This window comes from Engraulis encrasicolus, chromosome 6, assembly GCF_034702125.1.
Source record: "Engraulis encrasicolus isolate BLACKSEA-1 chromosome 6, IST_EnEncr_1.0, whole genome shotgun sequence".
Taxonomy (NCBI): Eukaryota; Metazoa; Chordata; class Actinopteri; order Clupeiformes; family Engraulidae; genus Engraulis; species Engraulis encrasicolus.
In genome coordinates, this window is record NC_085862.1 from 11,685,851 (window position 1) to 11,707,505 (window position 21,655).

The window sequence follows — 21,655 nt, forward strand, 5'->3', positions numbered from 1 at the left end:
GCCGGGATTCTTAGATGACAGATGAAGACTTAAAGTGATACTGTCCCATTTTTGGAAATAAGCTTATTTTACATCTCCCCTTGAGTGAAACTACAGGGTTTTACCGTTCTCCTGTACTTTGAACCGTTCTCTGGGTATGGCAGTGCAATTTTTACCTCCAAGCTAGCAGTTAACATTGAGTCCTATGAGACCAGCTCGCGGCTAAATGGTCTCATAGGACTCAATGTTAACTGCTAGCTTGGAGGTAAAAATTGCACTGCCATACGAGAGAAGACGGACGGAGCATAAATCTAGCTTTAGTCATTACGATTTCGGTGACAGTAGGGTTATAAACATAGGCTCTGCACAAAGGGGTTAAATCCCCATTTTTCACCTCGACTTCTACTGTACATATCTTGCATACAGTGAGTCCAATATGTATTTGATCCCTTGCTGATTTTGCCGGTTTGCCCACTAATAAAGACATGATCAGTCTATAAATTTATGATAATATGTATTCAAACATGGAGAGACAGAATATCAAAAAGAAATTCCAGAAAATAACTTAAAATAATATTTTTTAATTTATTTGTATTTAATTTAGTCAAATAAGTATTTGATCCCTCTGGCTAAAGAAGATAAAGTGCTTTGTGGCAAAGCCCTAGTTTCCCCCACACACTATTCTGCCTCCCACACACGATTCTGCCCCACCCACCTCCCCACACACTATTCTGCCCCCCAACCCCCTCACTCATCCCCCCCATGCTACTCTGCCCCCCACCCCTCACTCACCCCCCCACTATTCTGCCCCCCACGCTCACCCCCCCTGACTCATTCTCCCCCCACCCCCCCACAAAATACTCCAATCCAATGTGAAAAGATTGGCAGGTCAACCCCCACCAAACTAAACTTACTCCCCCCCCCCCACACACACACACTATTCTGCCCCCCTGAGCCCCCACACTATTCCCCACCACCACCACCTCACTCATCCCCCCACACACTATTCTGCTCCCCCACCCCGCATTCAACCCGACTAAGTCATCCCCCCGCTCCTCCCCCTCAGTCGCTGTCTCCCCTACCCCCACCAGCCCCCGACACACACACACTCCGGTCTACTGTGTCTATGTCAGTGTATGTAAAGAAGCACACTGGCCACACACACTTGAGAAAAGCGCACTCAGACACACACACACACACAGTCACACACACACACACACACACACACACACACACACACACACACACACACACACACACACACACACACACACACACACACACACACACACAAAGAAACACAAAGTGTGGAGTGAGAGAGTGAGAGCGGGCCAAAATTACTCCCAAAGACAGAGTGAGACTTGAGAACACTGGTTCTGACTCCGATGTTGAAAAACACTGTTCAACCGGCTTTACTGGAAAAAGAAATCTCCCACTGCAAAAGTCTTCTACTGTAAATCTCTTCTCAGTGGCTCTGTGAAAACAATGAAAAACACAATAACCATACATTTACACACACACACACACACACACACACACACACACACACACACACACACACACACACACACACACACACACACACACACACACACACACACACACACACACACACACACACACACACACACACAGACACAGCAGTCCACTGTGTTTGTGAAATTCAATCATTTGACAACATTCCTTTGGATATTTAAAAGTGGCAAGATATAGGCTATATATATATTCATGCCTTTTTCTAGACAACCTTTATACTCACGTCTGCAAGGACATAGGACAATTTAACTGCAAAATAGGAAATCATTATTGATAATTATGGCCTTACAGTATTGAGAAAAATGTGTGAAAGTCTGCCATTCTGAAAAGCAGAGAACATTTTGAATTTTGGAGCACATTTGACATGGCAACCAGCTGGTGAATCTTTGGTCAGATGCTTCTTTTAGTTGATGACAATATTTGTGCATATAGTAGAAAATATTTTTGCCCATTTTTCTTCGCAGATTATCTCTAAAACATTAATAGTTTGTGGCTGTAGCTTGGCAAATGGGAGGTTCAGTTCTCTCCATAGAATTACTATAGGGTTAATATTTGGAGACGGTCTAGGCCACTTCACGACTTTAATATGCTTCTTATTGAGCCACTCCTTCGTTGCTTTGACTGTATGTTGTGTATTATTGTCATGATGGGAGATCCAAAAACGGCCCACCCTTCAGTGTAGTGGTGGAGGGAAGGACGTTTGCACTCAGGATTGTACATTACATGTCTCCCTCCATCCATTCATTGACGATGTGAAGTTGTCCTGTGCTTTGGCCAGACAAACACCCTCAAACCATAATGATACCACTTTCATGCATGATGGTGAGGAGGGTGTTCTTGGGATCACAGACAGCAGTTCCCTTTCACAAAACACATTGAATTGTGTTAATGCCGAACAGCTTGATTTTGGTTTCATCTGACTACAGCACCTCCTTATCATATCCTAAACCAGTCTGATGTTCGCTGGCAAACCTCAGGTGGGACTGCACAAGTTCCATCTGAAGTAGAGGTACCATGTGTGCACTACAGGATTTTAATCCTCTGTGGCTTTAAGTGCTACCCATAGTTTTCTTAGTGATTTTGGTCCCAGTAGCTTTGATATCATTGCCTAGTTCATCCCGTACAGGTCTAGGGTGCTTTCTGTCTGTTCTCATGATTATCGAATCCCTACAAAAGGTCAAATCTTGTATAAAACTCTAGACAGGCTGATGGATGGTCATTTTGTATTCCTTACATTTTGGAGGAAATGCATCAACAGTTGGGTCCTTAATACAAAGTCTATTTCTTGTGGCTTTGTAGCCCATTTAATCTTTGTTCAGGTCTAAAATCTTGTCCCTGATATCCTTTGACCGCTCTTTGGTCTTTCCCATCCTGATGAGGTTGGAGTGTGATTGATTCACTCATACTATGGACTGATTCTGCTGATTCAATGTGTCTTTTATGCATGTTAGTATGTACAGGTTATCTTTAATTCAGATGACAAGTTGATCGGAAGTGCCCATCTGGTCTGTGGGCCCAGAACTCTTATCAGTTGGCAGGGGATCAAATACTTATTTTGCTTAGTGAAATAGAAATAAATTAATATATATTCTCAAGTAAATTTCAGAATTTTCTTTTTGATATTCTGTCTCTCCATATTAGAATACATATTATCATAAAATGTATTGACTGATCATGTCTTTGTTAGTAGGCAAACCAACAAAATCAGCAAGGGATCAAATACATATTATTGGACTCACTGTATCTTCCTGATTATCGATATTTCAGAAATAAATGAGTCCAGGGAGATTCATTTTCATACCTTACAGAGAGGAACAAGTTTTGTTTTTTCAGCTGTCCGGTATTGCTGAATGATGGCAGTTCCCAATTCCTCCAATAGCTTTTGGTAAAAAAGGAGAAACTATTTCAATCACACATCTGATAGTCACTAGTCATGATAACAGTTGAAAGCAGTTGAACAATAAACACACACTGTGACATGGTAACCATGTGATGTGGGTATGGCGGTCCAATTTTTGACTTTATAAAAAACAATTGCCATCGCACACTCAGAACTTCATGCAGTATTTTTTTATTTGACCACCATTTGGTGACCCTGATGAAGGTGCAAACTGAAACGCTGGTCTAATTAAAACATATTGCATGAAGTTCATGTGAGGACAAGTGTGTGAGGACAATTGTCTTTCATAAAATCAAAGCAGATACTGTATCAACAACTGTTTACTTTTTCCATTGTCAGACAGAAAAGCCCAACAGCATGTTGAAATTTACACAGAATTCACAATCGGTTTGAGAATAATTTGTCAAAAGCACAAAACACAACTTTTTTCATCAATAGCTAAAATGGCTAGTAGAGGCTAATTTTACTAGCCATTAATGCGGTCAAAGCGACTGGATACTGCTGTTCTTTTCTACCAGCCAAACTGTAATTTAACCAGCATTTGGCTGGTTGGTTGGTGTTAATTAGAGCCTTGACTGAAATTATGCGTCACAGTTATTGTCACGATGAAGTCCAAATATTACAAATATATGTCTTACAAGATTCAGCTGAGTGGATATTCGTGCAAGTTATGACGGGAAAAAAGAATCAAGTAAGAAACTGGACTTCTTATTAGAGCTTGAAGACGTTAATAGTCAAAGAACACAGTCTTCCTGCAATCGTAGGTCTTAAGGTTATGAAATTGGGCTATGTTATGATCATATCCAGATTTATCATTTTTTTAAGACTATTATTACTCTGTGTGTGTGTGTGTGTGTGTGTGTGTGTGTGTGTGTGTGTGTGTGTGTGTGTGTGTGTGTGTGTGTGTGTGTGTGTGTGTGTGTGTGTGTGTGTGTGTGTGTGTGTGTGTGTGTGTACTTGAAATCACACACTACATAAATACATATTGTATTGTATTGTATTGTATTGTCATCAATCACATGGTTCAAATCAAAAGGGAAACTAAATCAGGATCCAGCAGCTTAAAAATTAATGACCAACCCAATCAATCCTTCTTAATTTAAAGGTCTTGTTAAGTGCTTTTTTTCGTTGCTTTTTTCCTGAATTTATCCTCCCACTCACAAATGGAATCGTTTTAATGAATATTTACTGTCACCATCAATCTTTAAGTGTTTGTTATAGCTTGGACATTAGGTGGTATCTTAATTTGCCGTAGGTTTTACTATTCACAAGTTTGAATGTAAACAAATTCCACTAGGGAAGTTTAAATCCTTTGAATTCCTCTGCACTATGTTGAAAAGTTCTCCTTTACTGAACTATACATAGTTTTGAGACAGCTTCATAGTTGTGATAATGCACTATACAAATGTATGTTGTATTGTATCATGCATTGTATAAAATCTTACTAGTTCTTTTGTATATGCTGCTCAGATTTTTTAAAAAGATTTATCTGAAATGATCTCAATTACAGGTATTCCTACAAGTTTTGATTATTTTCATCATCATATTGATTGAGATATTACCTTTGTTCCGTGTAGCTGCATAGACGGATCCTGTTCCCTCAGACAACAGGCACTGACCTGATACAACTCAAGAAGCCAATCTTGTAGAAGACTGAAATATCCCTTCACCAAGTGAGCTAAAACCTGCAAAAAAGAAACACACACACACACACACACACACACACACACACACACACACACATACGAAACACACACACACACATACGAAACACACACACACACACACACACACACACACACACACACACACACACACACACACACACACACACACACACACACACACACACACACACACACACACACACACACACACACACACACACACACACACACACACACACAATACTTGAGGGGTGATTCCATGTCAATTCACATGCCCCCCAGTGACTCTAAGCCGGAGTTTTCAGGCGCTACTGCCACTTTCCGAGCCCAGGAATTGCACACAAAATTTACAAGCAGGTGTGGACACCTCTAGCTTTAGTTTGAAGACAATCTGACCAAGCCCACCATACTATCTAGTTACAAATAGCACAGCTTGAATACGCTTCTATATTTTCAGCCTTCATACAGTGGATTTGTTTAAAGCTGAGCACTTTAAAGTCTAATTAAGAAAAACGAAAAACACCCAGCATGAGCCTGGCAAACTAGAAAATAGTCTGCAAGTCTGCGTCTGCCAAATGCAATGTAATGTAATGTCCTCTTAAAATCATAAACCAACCGCTGCACTTGTGTTGAATTTCATTCCTTGCTTTTTAGTTGCCTGTGTATACTCAGTTTTTAATGTGTTTATTCCTGTTAAGATGTGATGTAGCTGTGGTTTGTCTCGTCTCTGGTGTTTCTTTTTTTTTTACTGTAACATAACTTTTTAAGTCGCCTTCTTGGCTTGGACTGGACTACCTGGCAGAAAAGTTATTGTAACTCAATGGGACCACATCCTGTAAAGAAAGGTTAAATAATAATAATAATAATAATAATCATAACAATAATAATAACAATAATAACGATAAAACAATAGTTGTTGATCGTTACCTGTAGTGCTTCCAGTTTCACAGGCGGTGGCTCCAGAAGATTGGGAGAAAGGTGATTTTTGTCATCACTACCCTCGTGGCGAGTTGTTTGACCTTCCCTCGGCTGGGTAACCAGACACACGCACAGCCTCAGTAGCCAGCGCACTCCTTCCTCCCCGCAGAGCCAATGATGGCGGGCTTCTTCAAGTGCACAACACTGCTGCTGCTGCTGCTGCTGTCTCCAGTTGTGAGACATGTGCTCCTCGCATGTTGCCATCGACTCCCCCACCGCGTCATTACCAGCTGTCTTTGCTGGCTGTTCAAGAAGTTGCTGGATCTCTGGCAGAGGCGCCTGGGCCGACACCATTGTCCCCAAGAGAGTCAGACTGGAAACACGTACATTCACGTCTGAATAAAAAAAAAAGAAGCACAGGACAGAAAACAGCATTGCAAAAAATAAACAAATGGAAAACTAGCATGCTATTCAAACTAGGTGTTTTTAGATACAGTGCCCTCCATAATTATTGGCACCCCTGGTTGAGATGTGTTAAAAGCCTTAAAATAAATTCAGTGTTTATTGCAGAAGAATACTGTCACACTGAAAATTGTAGGAAAATGTAGCCTTCAACTCAAATGAATTGTAGGAAAATAAAAAAAATCCCTGACTAAAAAATAATTATTTTTCAAAATCACCTGTTCCACAATTATTGGCACCCTTAACAATTCCCAGGAAATAAATATAATTGAAGCATATCTGTCATTTCTACAGTAGTTTACAAAGTTTACCAGAGTATGTAGGAACATTTAATTAGTAATTCATCACTTCCTGTTTCCCTGGGGTATAACTATGACGTGACACCGAGGCCATTTCTCTTATCCACTCTTAACCCATTGGCGCCTGAGACAGTTTTTAGAAAAGGTCCCCAATGCCTGAGTTTTTTGAGATAAGAAAAAATGGTTGAAAACTCCTATAAAAAATTCAATATCTCAGCCTCTGGAACACATAGGGACATGGGACAAATTGCATTTAAAAGGTAAAATCCTCTGCTTTCACGGGATTATGCTCATTCAGCATTAACACTAACACATATTCCTTTAAAAAAAATCATATCTCATAATCAAATGATCGAAAAAAGTTTCATGTGCTTTCAGGATAATGCTTCATGCTGCTATTTATTATAGGCTATTACTATTGCCACTGTTACAATAGGCTAGCCAACTATAACTGAATCATAATAATCATTATTATCATAATTATTAGGCAGTCATTTCTGTCATAAATCGGGGGACATTTCTCTGATACAGCCACTTGCTATCTCACCGGCGAGTATGGCCGTTTCATTCATCCAAACGTTATGCAGAGACCGATGAGCAATTTCATATCCTATTTTGAGACGGGGCTTCACTTTGAGCTGGATGTGTGCCTGCGCATCTGTAATCCGCATGTCTACCGTTGTCTGCCTCACCAATAGGCTATCTATCACCATATATCCGAAAGTTCCTCAGTGAAAATATTCTGAAATATCTAAAGGACGTGCTTCCTCAGATATTGGCACCTTCGTCAATTGCCCCGAGTGTCGGAGTGAACTTTTGGCAACGTCGGGGGCGAAATCTGACTGTCTAATTGGAAACCACTCGCCCACCTCTTCATGCGGCCGCGGCAAATCACACTCCTGCTCCCTATCCAAAGGGTCTTCAATCATATTTCCTTTCCTCGATTAAAATCTCTTCATTACCTTTCACTGAACATCACGTTGGCTGTAACTACGTGTCTCGCGAACCACAGCCTTTTTTACCTGTGTGAAATGGCTAAACAACCCCACGTCTGCAGAAGCAAGCATGGTTGATTTCGTTTGACATTTTTGTCGACGAATCAAACTTTTTTTTGCCACATGATATTTAAAAAATCGAGAACGCCCACCTCTTGTGTATTTGAACAAAACATTGTGCATTGCATCTCCCATGCGTCTTGAAAATATTGACAAATCAATAATGTTGCGTTTTGCAACAACCGGCGCCAGGGCCAATGTTGCGTAACGCAACAACCGGCGTCAATGGGTTAAACATGGGAAAGACAAAGGAACACAGCATACAAGTGAGGCAGATGTGCGTCGACCTTCACAGGTCAGGCAGAGGCTACAAGAAGATTGCCACTCAACTGCAGCTGCCCATATCTACTGTGAGAGGAATAATTAAGAAGTTCAAAACAACTGGAACAGTGGTAAACAAGCCTGGACGAGGACCCAAGTTTATTTTGCCACCACGCACAGTGAGGAGGATGGTAAGAGAAATCAAAATATCTCCAAAGCTCACTGTTACAGAATTACAACAAATGGTAGCATCCTGGGGTCACAAAGTCTCCAAATCAACCAACAGGCGCTGTCTACACGCCAACAAGCTGTTTGGGAGGCATGCACGGAGAAAACCTTTCCTCACCCACAATCATAAACGCAAACGTCTGGAGTTCGTCCAGCGGTATTGGGGCTTCAACTGGGACCGTGTGCTTTGGTCAGATGAGACCAAGATTGAGCTTTTTGGCAACAAACACTCTAAGTGGGTCTGGCGTGCCACGAAAGATGCGCATGCTGAAAAGCACCTCATACCCACTGTGAAGTATGGGGGTGGGTCAGTGATGCTGTGGGGCTGTTTCGCTTCCAAAGGCCCTGGGAAGCTTGTTAGGGTGCATGGCATCATGAATGCTTTGAATTACCAGGACATTTTAAATCAAAAATCTGTTGCCCTCTGCCCAAAAAGCTGAAGATGGGTCGTCACTGGGTCTTTCAGCAAGACAATGACCCTAAACATATGGCCAAATCTACACAGAAATGGTTCACCAGACACAAAATCAAGCTCCTCCCATGGCCATCTCAGTCCCCAGACCTCAACCCCATTGAGAACCTGTGGGGTGAGCTGAAGAGGAGAGTACAGAGGAGAGGACCCAGGTCTCTGGATGATTTAGAGAGATTCTGCAAAGATGAATGGCTGAAGATCCCTCTTTCTGTCTTTTCCCATCTTGTGAAACATTATAGGAGAAGATTAGGTGCTGTTTTGTTGGCAAAAGGGGGTTGTACAAAATATTAACAACAGGGGTGCTAATAATTGTGACACACATTATTTGATGTCAAATAATTATTTCTTTATGTGGGATTTTTTCCCCTCTGAATAAATGCACTTGTATTGAAGGTTGGATTTTTCTCTTTTTTTCCATTAAGGTCCCATATTATTTAGAGAAAAATAATAATAATTGGAAGCTAAAAAACACATCTCAACCAGGGGTGCCAATAATAATGGAGGGCACTGTATGTACAGTGCATCACAGACGTGAGTACACCCCCCACATTTCTGAAGATTTGTGGGTATATCTTTTCATGGTCAGAAACACTCCTCCACCTGCCTCACGCGGCATTTAAACTTGCCTTGGAAAATACCGCGACAATGGTGTTACAGTCCATGTATTAACATTTATTTTTAAACATAATTTGGTGATGATGTCATATTGGGGACTCCCCCTCGGTAGAGAGGCTATAAAATCTTGGGTCTCCAGTCCCCAACATGATATCATGCACTGCTTTAAAGCAGGGATTAAAGTTTTCCGTCGCTATGACGGATTTCCGTCAACTGGATTTTCGTTTGGACGGATTTCCGTCCTTATAATTCATGTCAATTAATTTACAATTTTTACTTTCCAACTGAACTCAAATCGAGAGCACTCCTGGTCATGAGAAGGGGAGGAAAGGTGTGTTTGGTGTACGGATTTAGTTATACACGCCACCACCGGTGGTGTCATACAACAGATTCACTCAGTAGTTTTGAGCCATCGTCTTCAGTGTTCCAAAAAAAAAAAAAAAAGTACACGAGCGGTCAACAAATCAGTTGCGGCGCAGCGCGAGAGATTAAAAAAACAAATAGCCAACATTGTTGCTGATGGCAGAAAAGAAAATAAGTGTAATACTATGTCTTTAAAGTGCAATGACCATCATTAAATGAGTTGGACTGATATTCCAATATGGGCTAATAATGCATATGCATGGAATGCATAGCTGGAAGAAGGTAGGACACGTATGTTTCCATTATCATTGCACCTGCCGTGGTGGATAGTTAGAAAAAAAAGAATAGTTTACTTCGACTGCGCATGATGTCCTTTTCATGAAGGGTTTTCCTTTTAAGCATTGTGACTTTTACTAACATTATTCATAGCCCCAATGGGACGGCTATCATTGGCAGCTAGCTAGGATATACCATGCGTAATACCATGCGTTTCATCCTCAAAGTTTAGCGCGTTTGACTGGCTACGTGTAGAACTAGCTCTAGTTGTCTTTCTGACAATTTAAAGTCTCACCTGTAATCATAGCATATTAACTTTGTTATTGCCGATATATACAGTGAGTCCAATATGTATTTGATCCCTTGCTGATTTTGTTGGTTTGCCTACTAACAAAGACATGATCAGTCAATAAATGTTATGATAATATGTATTCTAATATGGAGAGACAGAATATCAAAAAGAAAATCCAGAAATTAACTGAAGAGAATATATATTAATTTATTTCCATTTCATCGAGCAAAATAAGTATTTGATCCCCTGCCAACTGATTACAGTTCCGGGCCCACAGACCAGATGGGCACTTCCGATCAACTTGTCATCTGAATTAAAGACACCTGTACATACTAACATGCATAAAAGACACATTGAATCAGCAGAATCAGTCCATAGTATGAGTGAATCAGTCACACTCCAACCTCACCAGCATGGGAAAGACCAAAAGATTGGTCAAATTATATCAGGGACACGATTTTAGACCTAAACAAAGATTAAATGGGCTGCAAAACCACAAGAAAGAGACTGGGTATTAATGACCCAGCTGTTGATGCATTTCTTCCAAAATGTGAGGAATACAAAATGAACTATCCATCAGCCTGTCTGGGGTTCTATACAAGATTGACCTTTTGTAGGGATTTGATAATCATGAGAACAGAAATAAATCACCCTAGAGCTATACGGGATGAACTAGGCAATGATATCAAAGCTACTGGGACCAAAATCACTGAGAAAACTAGTGGTAGCACTTAATGCCACAGAGGTTTTTAAAATCCTGTAGTGCACACATGGTACTCTACTTCAGAAGGAACCTGCGCAGTCCCACTTGAGGTTTGCCAACGGACATCAGACTGGTTTAGGATATGATAAGGAGGTGCTGTAGTCAGATGAAACCAAAATCAAGCTGTTTGGCCTTATCACAATTCAATGTGTTTTGAGAAAGAGTACTGCTGTCTATGATCCCAAGAACACCCTCCTCACCATCATGCATGAGAGTGGTATCATTATGGTTTGAGGGTGTTTGTCTGGCCAAGGCACAGGGACAACTTCACATCGTCAATGAATGGATGGAGGGAGACATGTAATGTGCAGTCCTGAGTGCAAACGTCCTTCCCTCCACCCACTACACTGATGGGTGGGCCATTGTTGGATCTCCCAACATGACAATAATACACAACATACAGTCAAAGCAACGAAGGAGTGGCTCAATAAGAAGCATATTAAAGTCGTGAAGTGGCCTAGACAGTCTCCAAATATTAACCCTATAGTAATTCTATGGAGAGAACTGAACCTCCCATTTGCCAAGCTACAGCCACAAACTATTAATGTTTTAGAGATAATGTGCAAAGAGAAATGGGCAAAAATAGTTTCTACTATATGCACAAACATTGTCATTAACTAAAAGAAGCATCTAACCTCAGTGCTAGAAAACTAGGGCTTTGCCACAAAGCACTTTATCTTCTTTAGCTAGAGGGGTCAAATACTTATTACCCTAAATTAAATACAAATAAATTAAAATATATTATTTTAAGTTATTTTCTGGAATTTCTTTTTGATATTCTGTCTCTCCATGTTTGAATACATATTATCATAAATTTATAGACTGATCATGTCTTTATTAGTGGGCAAACGGGCAAAATCAGCAAGGAATCAAATACATATTGGACTCACTGTATTTAAGAAATAAGTTAAAAATGGGTTGCATTTTACAGGGGTCACGGAGGCTATCCCTGGCAGAGCCAATATTTTATGTCTTGTTCTGGGAAGCACTGTTCTGATGGGTGGACTCATGGTCAATAAATGCCGTTTCGGTGTTTGTTTCACTTTCAAGGCTTGTTGTAGGCTACTGTGTGATGCTATTTTTGCTAACTGGAATAGTGTGCAGCAACAGTTGTGTGTGTGCTTGTTTTTGAGTGGCTCAACGTCTGTGCCCATCTTCTCGGACTATACGCTTCGCTTGAGTTCAGTTATTTGCGCACTCAAGACTGATAGGTGGGTGATTTGCCTTGATTCGAGTGGAAAGTTACGCGACAAGCTTGGGAAAGTGTGTTACTTTCGATAGACGTATGTCTGTGACTGTGTCGTGTCTGCTTGTGTCGTGTCAGCTTGTAGGAGAGAACACGGGTGCGTGTAGGAATCGGGGACGTTTTTTAAATCAATGGTAAGCGGTGTGCCTGTCACCGAGAAGCAAAAAAGTACCGGTAGCCATAGGTTTTCAAAACGGTAGAACACAAGAGGTAGACTACCGCACCCTGTTTGTAAACGTCAACGTCAAGTTATTTGTAACAGGATGAATAGTGAAAAACATACAAAATAACCAACAACTAGTTTTCTCCCTCTGATTGCTATGACCAGTGCATTATTTTTTAAATGTCAGAAATACTGCAAGCAATGCGCACCAGTGCTTTCACCAGAACAGTGTTTGCCCATTCTGATGGGAAAGACAAAATATAGCCTACTACTAGGCTACTACTACAAAAAAACATAATGGGATCACTGTATCAACGCATTGCAATTCCAAGTCAATAATTCTGTGATATCAGCTAGACCATTTTGAAGCAACACTCATTGTGAATCCATTCTGCATAATGTTGTGAACAATTCATAAACAATGGGTAGAAATAAGAGGAAATAACCAAAACATGTTCAATGTTTGCAGTCTGATATAGGCTATCCATTATCCCTCCATTCTCGGCCAGTTCTAGTCAATCTGGTGGCCTGGGCCTGCCCCCTTTCCCTCTTTCCTTTTTCTTGTATTTAGAAATTGGCATCTGTAAGCATAGCATTGTAGGCCTACATCTGATTGAGCACATCTGATCTAGTACCTACAGGTACATTCATACTGAGGGTGTATATAGGCCTACTGAGTGTATATTCATTGTTAATGTGAAGTGTAAAGTTTTATGTTGGTTGAAGTTCTGATTTTGTGGCACTTTTTGGTATTACTGGCGCCCTCAAGACATAGGTCTATTCTGCTCTAGGCGACTGCCCTGTCTGCCTATGCCTAGTGCTGGCTCTGGCACCATTCCTTGCATAAAACCAGTGTATGTTTCGTTATGAGGGCAAAGCCTGGCTACATTGGTTTTCGTAGGGTTACGGAGTGATACTCGATGGGGTGCCTAACCGGTAAAAAAGTTCAGTCAGATGACTTTTTTTTGCTTTAATCCCTGTTAAAGGGGTATGCCACTATTTTGGGGCTTAATACAGTTAAAATCGTTGACTGGGGTTTATAAAGGTGGTAAAGTGTCTTATTTCTCATGTAAGCTGTTGTCTTGCTTTAAGACAAGTTAGAAGGGGGAATATGTCGCTAAGCAAGTGAAAGTCAATGGATCCGTGTAGCATGCTACAATGCTACACGGATCCATTGACTTTCACTAGCTTAGCGACATATTCCCTCTTTTAACTTGTCTTAAAGCAAGACAACGATTAACATGAAAAATAAGACACTTTACCACCTTTATAAACCCCAGCCAACGATTTTAACTGTATTAAGCCCCAAAATAGTGGCATACCCCTTTAAGGGGAGAGAATAACTGCCACTTTTTCTATATGATATTGTGTTTTGTGGTACCGAAACAAATCAAATACAATGAATCATGGTTTAAATGTCTATACTACTACGTAACAAGAAAGTGGTGAAATACTTTAAAATCAGTTAACCTGTACCACCACCACCTTTAAGATGCTTCACATTGGGTATATTTCAATATTTCACATGAGTGGTAATACTTTTGAGCGGGACTGTAGCTCAGTCACAGTGATGGAACAATAAGAGCTGATCTGTGCAGTCATATCACCCATGTTGCAAGATTAGCCGATTAGTCTTGATCGGAATGAAGTGTATACATTAAAATGACCTCGAATGTTCCAATACCCGTCACGCACGGTTACCAGGGACCGTGGTTAGTATCAGGCCAGGTTATATGGTTGAAACGGAGATAGACACGGACGTATCTGTTGCTTTATTTATATTTTTAGTTTATCTGAAAGTGCAGCAGGAAGCGACACTGCTGTACTTAATGTTGCGCTAACGGGCAGGAGGGAAACAGCAGCATATATACACAGCTAGTGTCAATGTCATAAATGGTTTATAGACCCGAAAACCCAAAAACGACATTGTTAGGGTGGTCATTACCATAACCGAATGTCACTCAACTCGTTACAACACGGTATTATAAATTTGCTGTTACCAGATTGGCAATGACCAAGTTTTAGTGCATTACTAGAGGTCCTATGTTAAGTCACTGTCACAGTAGTGTAATAATGTGTATATTATGGGGCCACTGGCAACAGTCATAAAATGTTCAAGACATGAACATTACATTACATTACATTACATTACATTGCACTTAGCTGACGCTTTCATTTATTCAAAGCGACTTCAAGTTATTACTTTTCAGGGTATTGGTTACAGGCCCTAGAGCAATGTGGGGTTAGGTGGCTTGCTCAGGGGCACTTCAGCCATGGATGGAGATATAGGGAGAGGTCAGGGCGGATTCGACCCTACAACCCCTAGATTGAAAGACCAACTCTCTTACCACTAGGCCACAGCTGGCCCAACATAATGCTTATGGCACGTCCATGACTGTGTTACGACACTGTGTTACGACACTGTAATGTCATACCTATGACACCCGCATGAAGTGAAGTGTTAGAAGAGAAACGTACCTCTATGACGAATGTATTGCTGAATTTGTTTCCAAACAGGGCCCAACAGTCCAGGCTGCAGGCGATGGTACGGTGTGTTGCACACCAAGTGAGCCAGGCACTGTGAGAAAATCATATCCAACATAAGACGAAAGAATTGAAAGAATTTGAATATTGTATAAAAGGGGCATTTGAGTTGTGCACATATTTACATTGGATTGTCCTAGTAACATTGTGACATACAGTGCTCAGAAATAATGAGTAAAACCCTTCTGAAAAGTAACATTGTGAAAAATATGTCAATACACACAGATCATTTTCAAAATGTGCATATGTGACGGAGGTCTTTCTGCACAGTCCATGCCCCTCAGGGACGTGAACCTGTCCCCTCGTCAACTACAACAGTCCGGAATTGGGAGTCACAGTACGATACCAGAGAGAGTAGAGAGAGAGAGAGGTTCCATTGGCCCATTGTTTCCGGGTTCTATTATGGGGCACCTAAGTCACGCCCTTCTACTTCCGATCTATGGGGCTGGAGCTCGCAAAATTTTGAATGCGAGTTAATGGAGCGAGTCAAGCTAAATCCTCATCCCGTTTGGCATGTGCTCCGGATTTCACATATGATGACAGTGAATTTGAAAGGTTTGGATTTGCGTCGTAAGACCACTCATTTTCGGCACGCAAGAAACGTTATTTTAGCTTTTGTGCAAAACTGTGTTGGAGACTACACATGCGCCTCGCATATCTGACGTGAACCGAGGCACAGCCAACCCTACCGCTGCACCGTGGCTTAAGTGGCTGCACGTCGGACATGCGACGTCTGTTGTGTAGTCCAAATAATTACATATTTTTGCACACACACAACTCAAAAATCGCTTGCCAAGTGAAGTCAGTAAGCACACCATTGGTTGTTATTAATTCTGAGGCACAGCATATGTGTGATCGAAGGGGAAATGCGAGGTGGGTCGGAAAATAGCTTTGATCAGTCCATTACAGCCCAGTCAAAAGTTTTTCCGTTCCCAGCCCCACAAGCCGCCCAGAAGGGGTGGAGACTTAGGTGCCCCATTGCAAGGGGGAGTATTATGACACGCCCCTTTAGGCAGACCGGAACCTGGTCATGTTAGGTGTCCATAGCAACCCATTACATTGGCATATCTCTATATACTTAAAGAATCTCTGACGATACTGCTGGACTATAGAATTAGTCCCCTAGCCCAGCGCTACCGATACTGTATGAGGCTTTGGGAGGGAGGTTTACTAACGTTCCACACCAACTCTGCTAGTTAGCCTCCATTACACTCTCCCCCTTAAACCTACTACCAAGCCGGGTCACTGCACCACTGTGACGGAGGTCTTCCTGCACAGTCCGTCCCTGTCCCCTCGTCAACTACAACAGTCCGGAAATGGGAGTCACAGTACGATACCGCTGGACTATAGAATTAGTCCCCTAGCCCAGCGCTACCGATACTGTATGAAGTGAGAAATGATTCCATCAATCAAAATGGCTCTCAAACACCAGCAGCACTCATGCGGGTACTGGGCGGTATTGAAACTGATGTATGAATGTTGAGGGTGATGATGCTTTGTTATGTTTATGAGATTTATCTTATTTTAGTCGTGTTCCTTTGACATGGTGTCTTTAGTGTTTGTTGTTGCCTGTTTTTATCTACAGTGTCTTCATAATTTTGTCCTCTCTCCTGTGTTTTCGTACAGGGTGTCCCCAGGTTTAAACACATCACATAAAAATCTTGAATCTTTAATCAAATTTAAGACCTTTTCAAGAGCACAAAAATGAAAATCAAGACCGCCATGGGGTGTTTGATCCCCTCGAGGACACAACACACCACAGATACAAAACCAGTTTAAAAGATGTTATTTCACGGATCATGCAGAGCAGTCAGGATGGATCGAATTAGGCTACTGTCCAGATAGGAGATCTAATGTAAAGCTATTGGAGTCATTACTGAGCTGCCAATAACAATTCAGCATGTGGGTGGCAGTTAGGAGTGGGCAAAAAATAATCTAATTTTCTCTAATTGAAAATGATTAACTTGCTGCCTATTGGCTGGGACTCAATGGAAGAAGAGTCACTGTGACTCAAAGGGACCTTTACTGGTTAAACAAAGGTAAAATAAAAATAAAATAAATGAAATACTTTTACCTTTATAACTTGAGTAAGGGTTTGCGGTGAAGATTCTGCCATCAATGCAAGCAACAAACTACGATGCAGCTCTCGTAGACTGAATGCAAGAGTTGCAGAGAAGGACGTAAAGGCCTGGCGAGGAGTGTTGATGTCTTCTGCTGCAGACAAAAAGAGTCGCGATCCTTCCAGAAAAGCTGATAACACCTGAAGTGATCCGGCACGCACCTATAGTGACAGAAAAAAGCAACAACCTAAATGCAGATGTTCAGTCCCGCATGATATTGAATGTGTTTAGAAATAATCGTGCAACATTCAACATCTTTTTTCAATAGCCCTTTAGAGGCCGAGGGGCCTTTTAGACGTCTTGCGGATGTCAGCTACACCTTGACATAACCTTGCCAAATTCCCATTTTGGAAAACCTTCAGACTTTGACAGAAAATAATGCATCTGGCAAAGACTTGTAAACATAAATGTTGGTTGCATCAAAATGAAAAAGTATTAAGAAATAATGTGCTTACACTACAAAATGTGTAAGAGTAGGAGTCTTGTATGATGTATGTCTGTTTCAGGAGTCTGTCTCTCATGAATATTGAGTTTCATGCGGTCCTCTTTCAATAGCCATCAATTCCTCTCCTGCCAACACAAAGGCCTCTACCCCCATAGCCAAATCCAATCAATTGTCTGCTTATGAGTAATCATCATCTTAAAGGATATGCCTACTGTTTACCTCATTTAGCCACTTCCCTGAGTTGTCAATGCTATACAGTGGTCCTCACTGTTTTTTAAACATATTTGCATTTCCATTATTTGGCTGATTGGGATATTTTTTCAAAATTTCTGTCCTTAAAAAGGTACACTGTGCAAGATTTTTAGTTGTTTATTTCCAGAATTCATGCTACCCATTCACTAACGTTACCTTTTTCATGAATACTTACCACCACCATCAAATTCTAAGCATTCATTATGACTGGGAAAATTGCACTTTTCATACATGAAAGGGGGTCTTCACCATGGCCCGCCAATTTTGAATTTCCAGAAATAGGCATTTTTAGCTGCAAAACTTACTATTCGTTAATCATACTACAAACCCCAACTCCGATGAAGTTGGGACGTTTGGTAAACAGTGAATAAAATCAAAATGCTATCACTTTCAAAACATTCAATCTATTCATTAGATGGAGAATAGTGAAAAGACAACATATTAAGTGTTAAAACCGAGAACAAATATTGTTTTGGGGGACATATGTACTCATTTCTAATTTTATAAATCCAACACGTCTCAAAAGAGTTGGGACGGGGACAATAAATGGCAGCAAATGTCGAGGAAGACTAAAAACAAAACAAAAGACAACACTTAACAGTTAAATACATTAACCGATTGATGAATTTATATAAAAAACAGTGTTAATTCCTATCTTGGACATGATTTCACCAGCTTAAATGGTGGGTATATTCCTTGTCATGTTTTTGCAATGTTTTCCTTTCTGTAGTGCTTACAGTGTGACAGTTCTTGACCAAAAGCCCACCATTTTATCACCTGCTGGTCCTTATGATGGAGCCAAACTGTTAAAACATAGTAGAGAATGCAATTTGACCTTACTATGTGGCAGTAATCGAAGATCTCCCTTCAAAATATAATGCATGAGTGGCTTTTCATGCTGTTTAAAACCCATTTATACCATTCAGCACTGTATTTAACTCTACAGATGAGTGAGAACATCTTAACCAATGCACTACTGCACCCGCATGCCATCATGGAGGCTGACTTTTGAAGCTAGCACTAACACAAGTTGGATGGTCCATTTTCACTGTAGCACAGGATGTGCAATGCTCTATTATTGTCAAAAAGAATGGACTTCTACAACCTCTGCCGACTTCTGTAAGCAAAGGACAGTTTCCCATGTCTTCTGGGTCTATTTCAAGTGAGCTCAGGTGCTTAGGAGAATGTTACACCCCTGTATCATTTGCACGCATTAAGCATTCTTAATATGGTCAATTTTCAATAGCTCTAGCACTCCAGGAATTAGAGTGAGACTACAGCCGATATATATTTCATGATGTCATGAACCTATGCAATGATTTTAGTAACAAAAATATGTCTTATATACACTCAATCGTGGTAAATCAAAGGGAATTCAAAAATGTATGTAATAACTATGGTAATTATTCCCTTTGCATCTTTAATTCTGAGTGACTCAGCCTCTCTGTGATGACCTTATACCTGGACACCTATATTGTCCGTCAGTACAATTCATTTTGAAATGTTCTTCTTTGTTGTTTTATCTTATTTGGATGTTTACTAAATTTCACTGATCCCCGTCCCAACTTATTTGAGACGTGTTGGATTTATCAAATTAGAAATGAGTACATATGTCCCCAAAAACAATATTTTTTCTCGGTTTTAACACTTAATATGTTGTCTTTTCACTATTCTCCATCTAATGAATAGATTGAATGTTTTGAAAATGATAGCATTTTGATTTTATTCACTGTTTACCAAACGTCCCAACTTCACCGGAGTTGGGGTTTGTAGTAAATATACAAAGAGCAGCATTGCAGTACCTTTTTTGACCATTTCCTACACAGTGTACCTTAAAAACTACCCTAAACTTTTTTTTTTTTAATGTACAACTCCCAAAGTGGTTATTGATGTTCAATGGTATTCCATAACAAGTTTTGGAACAAAATAAGGTTTCTGTATTTACCATTTTGTAAATCCCTTTCCCTTTTCACTTACCAATTTCCAAATAAAACTCGTAGTTTCGTATGAAATGAGTGAGGGAATACCACTGAACTCCACTAAGCCCTTGGTGAGTTTCACATTTTTGAAAACAGATGTTGAAGTTGGTTTTCAGAACAGAAATGGACATGCCCATAGACAGCCAATTCCACTCAGAAAAGAGGTTTAAATGGTGGACATATCATAGAAAAGAGGTTTAAATGTGCTAAATAGTGGACATATGATTTCATAGGTGACAGGATACATGCCCCATGTCAAAATAAGGGTCTCCCAACAGTCCAGTACACTCACAGAGTGCAAAAGTTTGCTTTTCATGTGCATTGTATAGAATCATTTAAGTGGAATTTTTTAAAAATGATTTGTCTGTCATTGTCTGTCAAAAACATCTGGCATTTTAACAGGGGTGTGTAGACGTTTTATGGGCACTGTAGAGATAGATAAATAGACAGACAGAGAGACAGACACCTTTATTGTCCCCATGGGGATATCTGATGAACCATTCACTCACCTTTGGTGATGGGTCTTTCAGAGCAACTGTAAGTAGTGAGAGGGATGGGGGTCCACCAATGGAAGGGGCACCAGGAACGAATGCAGACCAGTAACCAAACAGAAGACGTTTGTCCACACACTTTATCAGAGACAGGAAACAGTGAAGAGAGCCCTGGCGTATGCGCATCTGGTATAGCCTACAAGACACAAACGTATAGATCAGGGCACCGCACAGCCATGGAAGTTAAGGCCAATTTATACTTATTGGCGCTGACGGTTGCAGAGCCTGTGCAACCGTCTGTGCGTGACCACGCCCCCCGCGCAGAGGCTCTGCAACCGTCGTCGCGCGCCTCAAGAAAATCCTGACTACACGTCAGACGGTTGCGAAGGTCGCAGAGAAAAGGCGCTGTGATTGGTCGTCTCGCTACTTCCGTGTTCTCGTGGCAGCACAGTTCTCCAGTAGTTTACGAGAGCCAAACTGTCAATATTCTGTGAAATACGAACGCTTCCTTTCTAGTGTGTGTAAATAAATGAAGCTACAATGACTGAATTAGTAAGTAACAAACAAACAATACATCAGTTTAGCACTCGCGGCACAATGCCGCAGTCTGACTACTGTACTGTAGCCTTGTAGCTATGTAGCCAAATGTGGCTAACGACATGAGACCTCGTGCGCAGATCTATAACATCAACAGTGTTGCTGAACTATAATCTGCCCTTTAGAGTTAGGCTAATCCCATTGACCTCAGTGTTTCACACAACAATAGAGGCTCATGAAGCCTTTGACACAGATAATGTCTAGCATATCTGGTAGAAAAAGGTGTGGTTTGCGATTACCCACGGTCATGAACATTTGGAACCTTTTCAGAATTGTCTGCAATAGAGTGGCACTCACCCATTTGACTAATTTAGATTTACCTCAACTGGCTTTAGCATGGTCGTCTATGGGCTTGTCCATATCTGTTCTTAACTACAAGCTTCCTTTTTTCCCCACATAGTCTGCACCATCGCCGTTCCTCTCCTCCCTGCTATCTGACCATTTTTGGTGGTTAGATTGCAACGGTCGTAAAAAGCAAAGCAGCTTGGGATTTCCCAGGCTGTCCGCTAGGCATGATCTTCCGAAAAGTTGCATCAGTCAGTGACATGTCTATGAAAACTAGGGTGGATTTCATATTTCTGCAGTACACTACTGCAAGTACAGTACCATTCAAAAGTTTGGGGTCACACTGATTTTTCCAGGTTTTTTTTGGTTTTGCAATTTAAGTTGTAGACATGGACTGAATAGATTGAAATGGTCCAGAGGTAAGCACTGAACCGCCCGGGGTAGAAA

General features: G+C 40.9%; 1 protein-coding gene across 1 annotated transcript in view; it reads right to left on the minus strand.

The window, feature by feature from the left end:
• The window catches only part of heatr6 (HEAT repeat containing 6), a 43,669-nt gene that overhangs the window by 14,474 nt on the left and 7,540 nt on the right, over positions 1 to 21,655 (minus strand). Inside the window, exons 9-14 of the mRNA XM_063200619.1 lie at positions 20,345 to 20,522; positions 17,114 to 17,320; positions 14,974 to 15,073; positions 6,010 to 6,395; positions 4,978 to 5,100; positions 3,317 to 3,394 (exon numbers count right to left, since the gene is read on the minus strand). Coding sequence (XP_063056689.1) covers positions 3,317 to 3,394; positions 4,978 to 5,100; positions 6,010 to 6,395; positions 14,974 to 15,073; positions 17,114 to 17,320; positions 20,345 to 20,522 — 1,072 coding nt within the window. The remainder of the gene's footprint in view (positions 1 to 3,316; positions 3,395 to 4,977; positions 5,101 to 6,009; positions 6,396 to 14,973; positions 15,074 to 17,113; positions 17,321 to 20,344; positions 20,523 to 21,655) is intronic.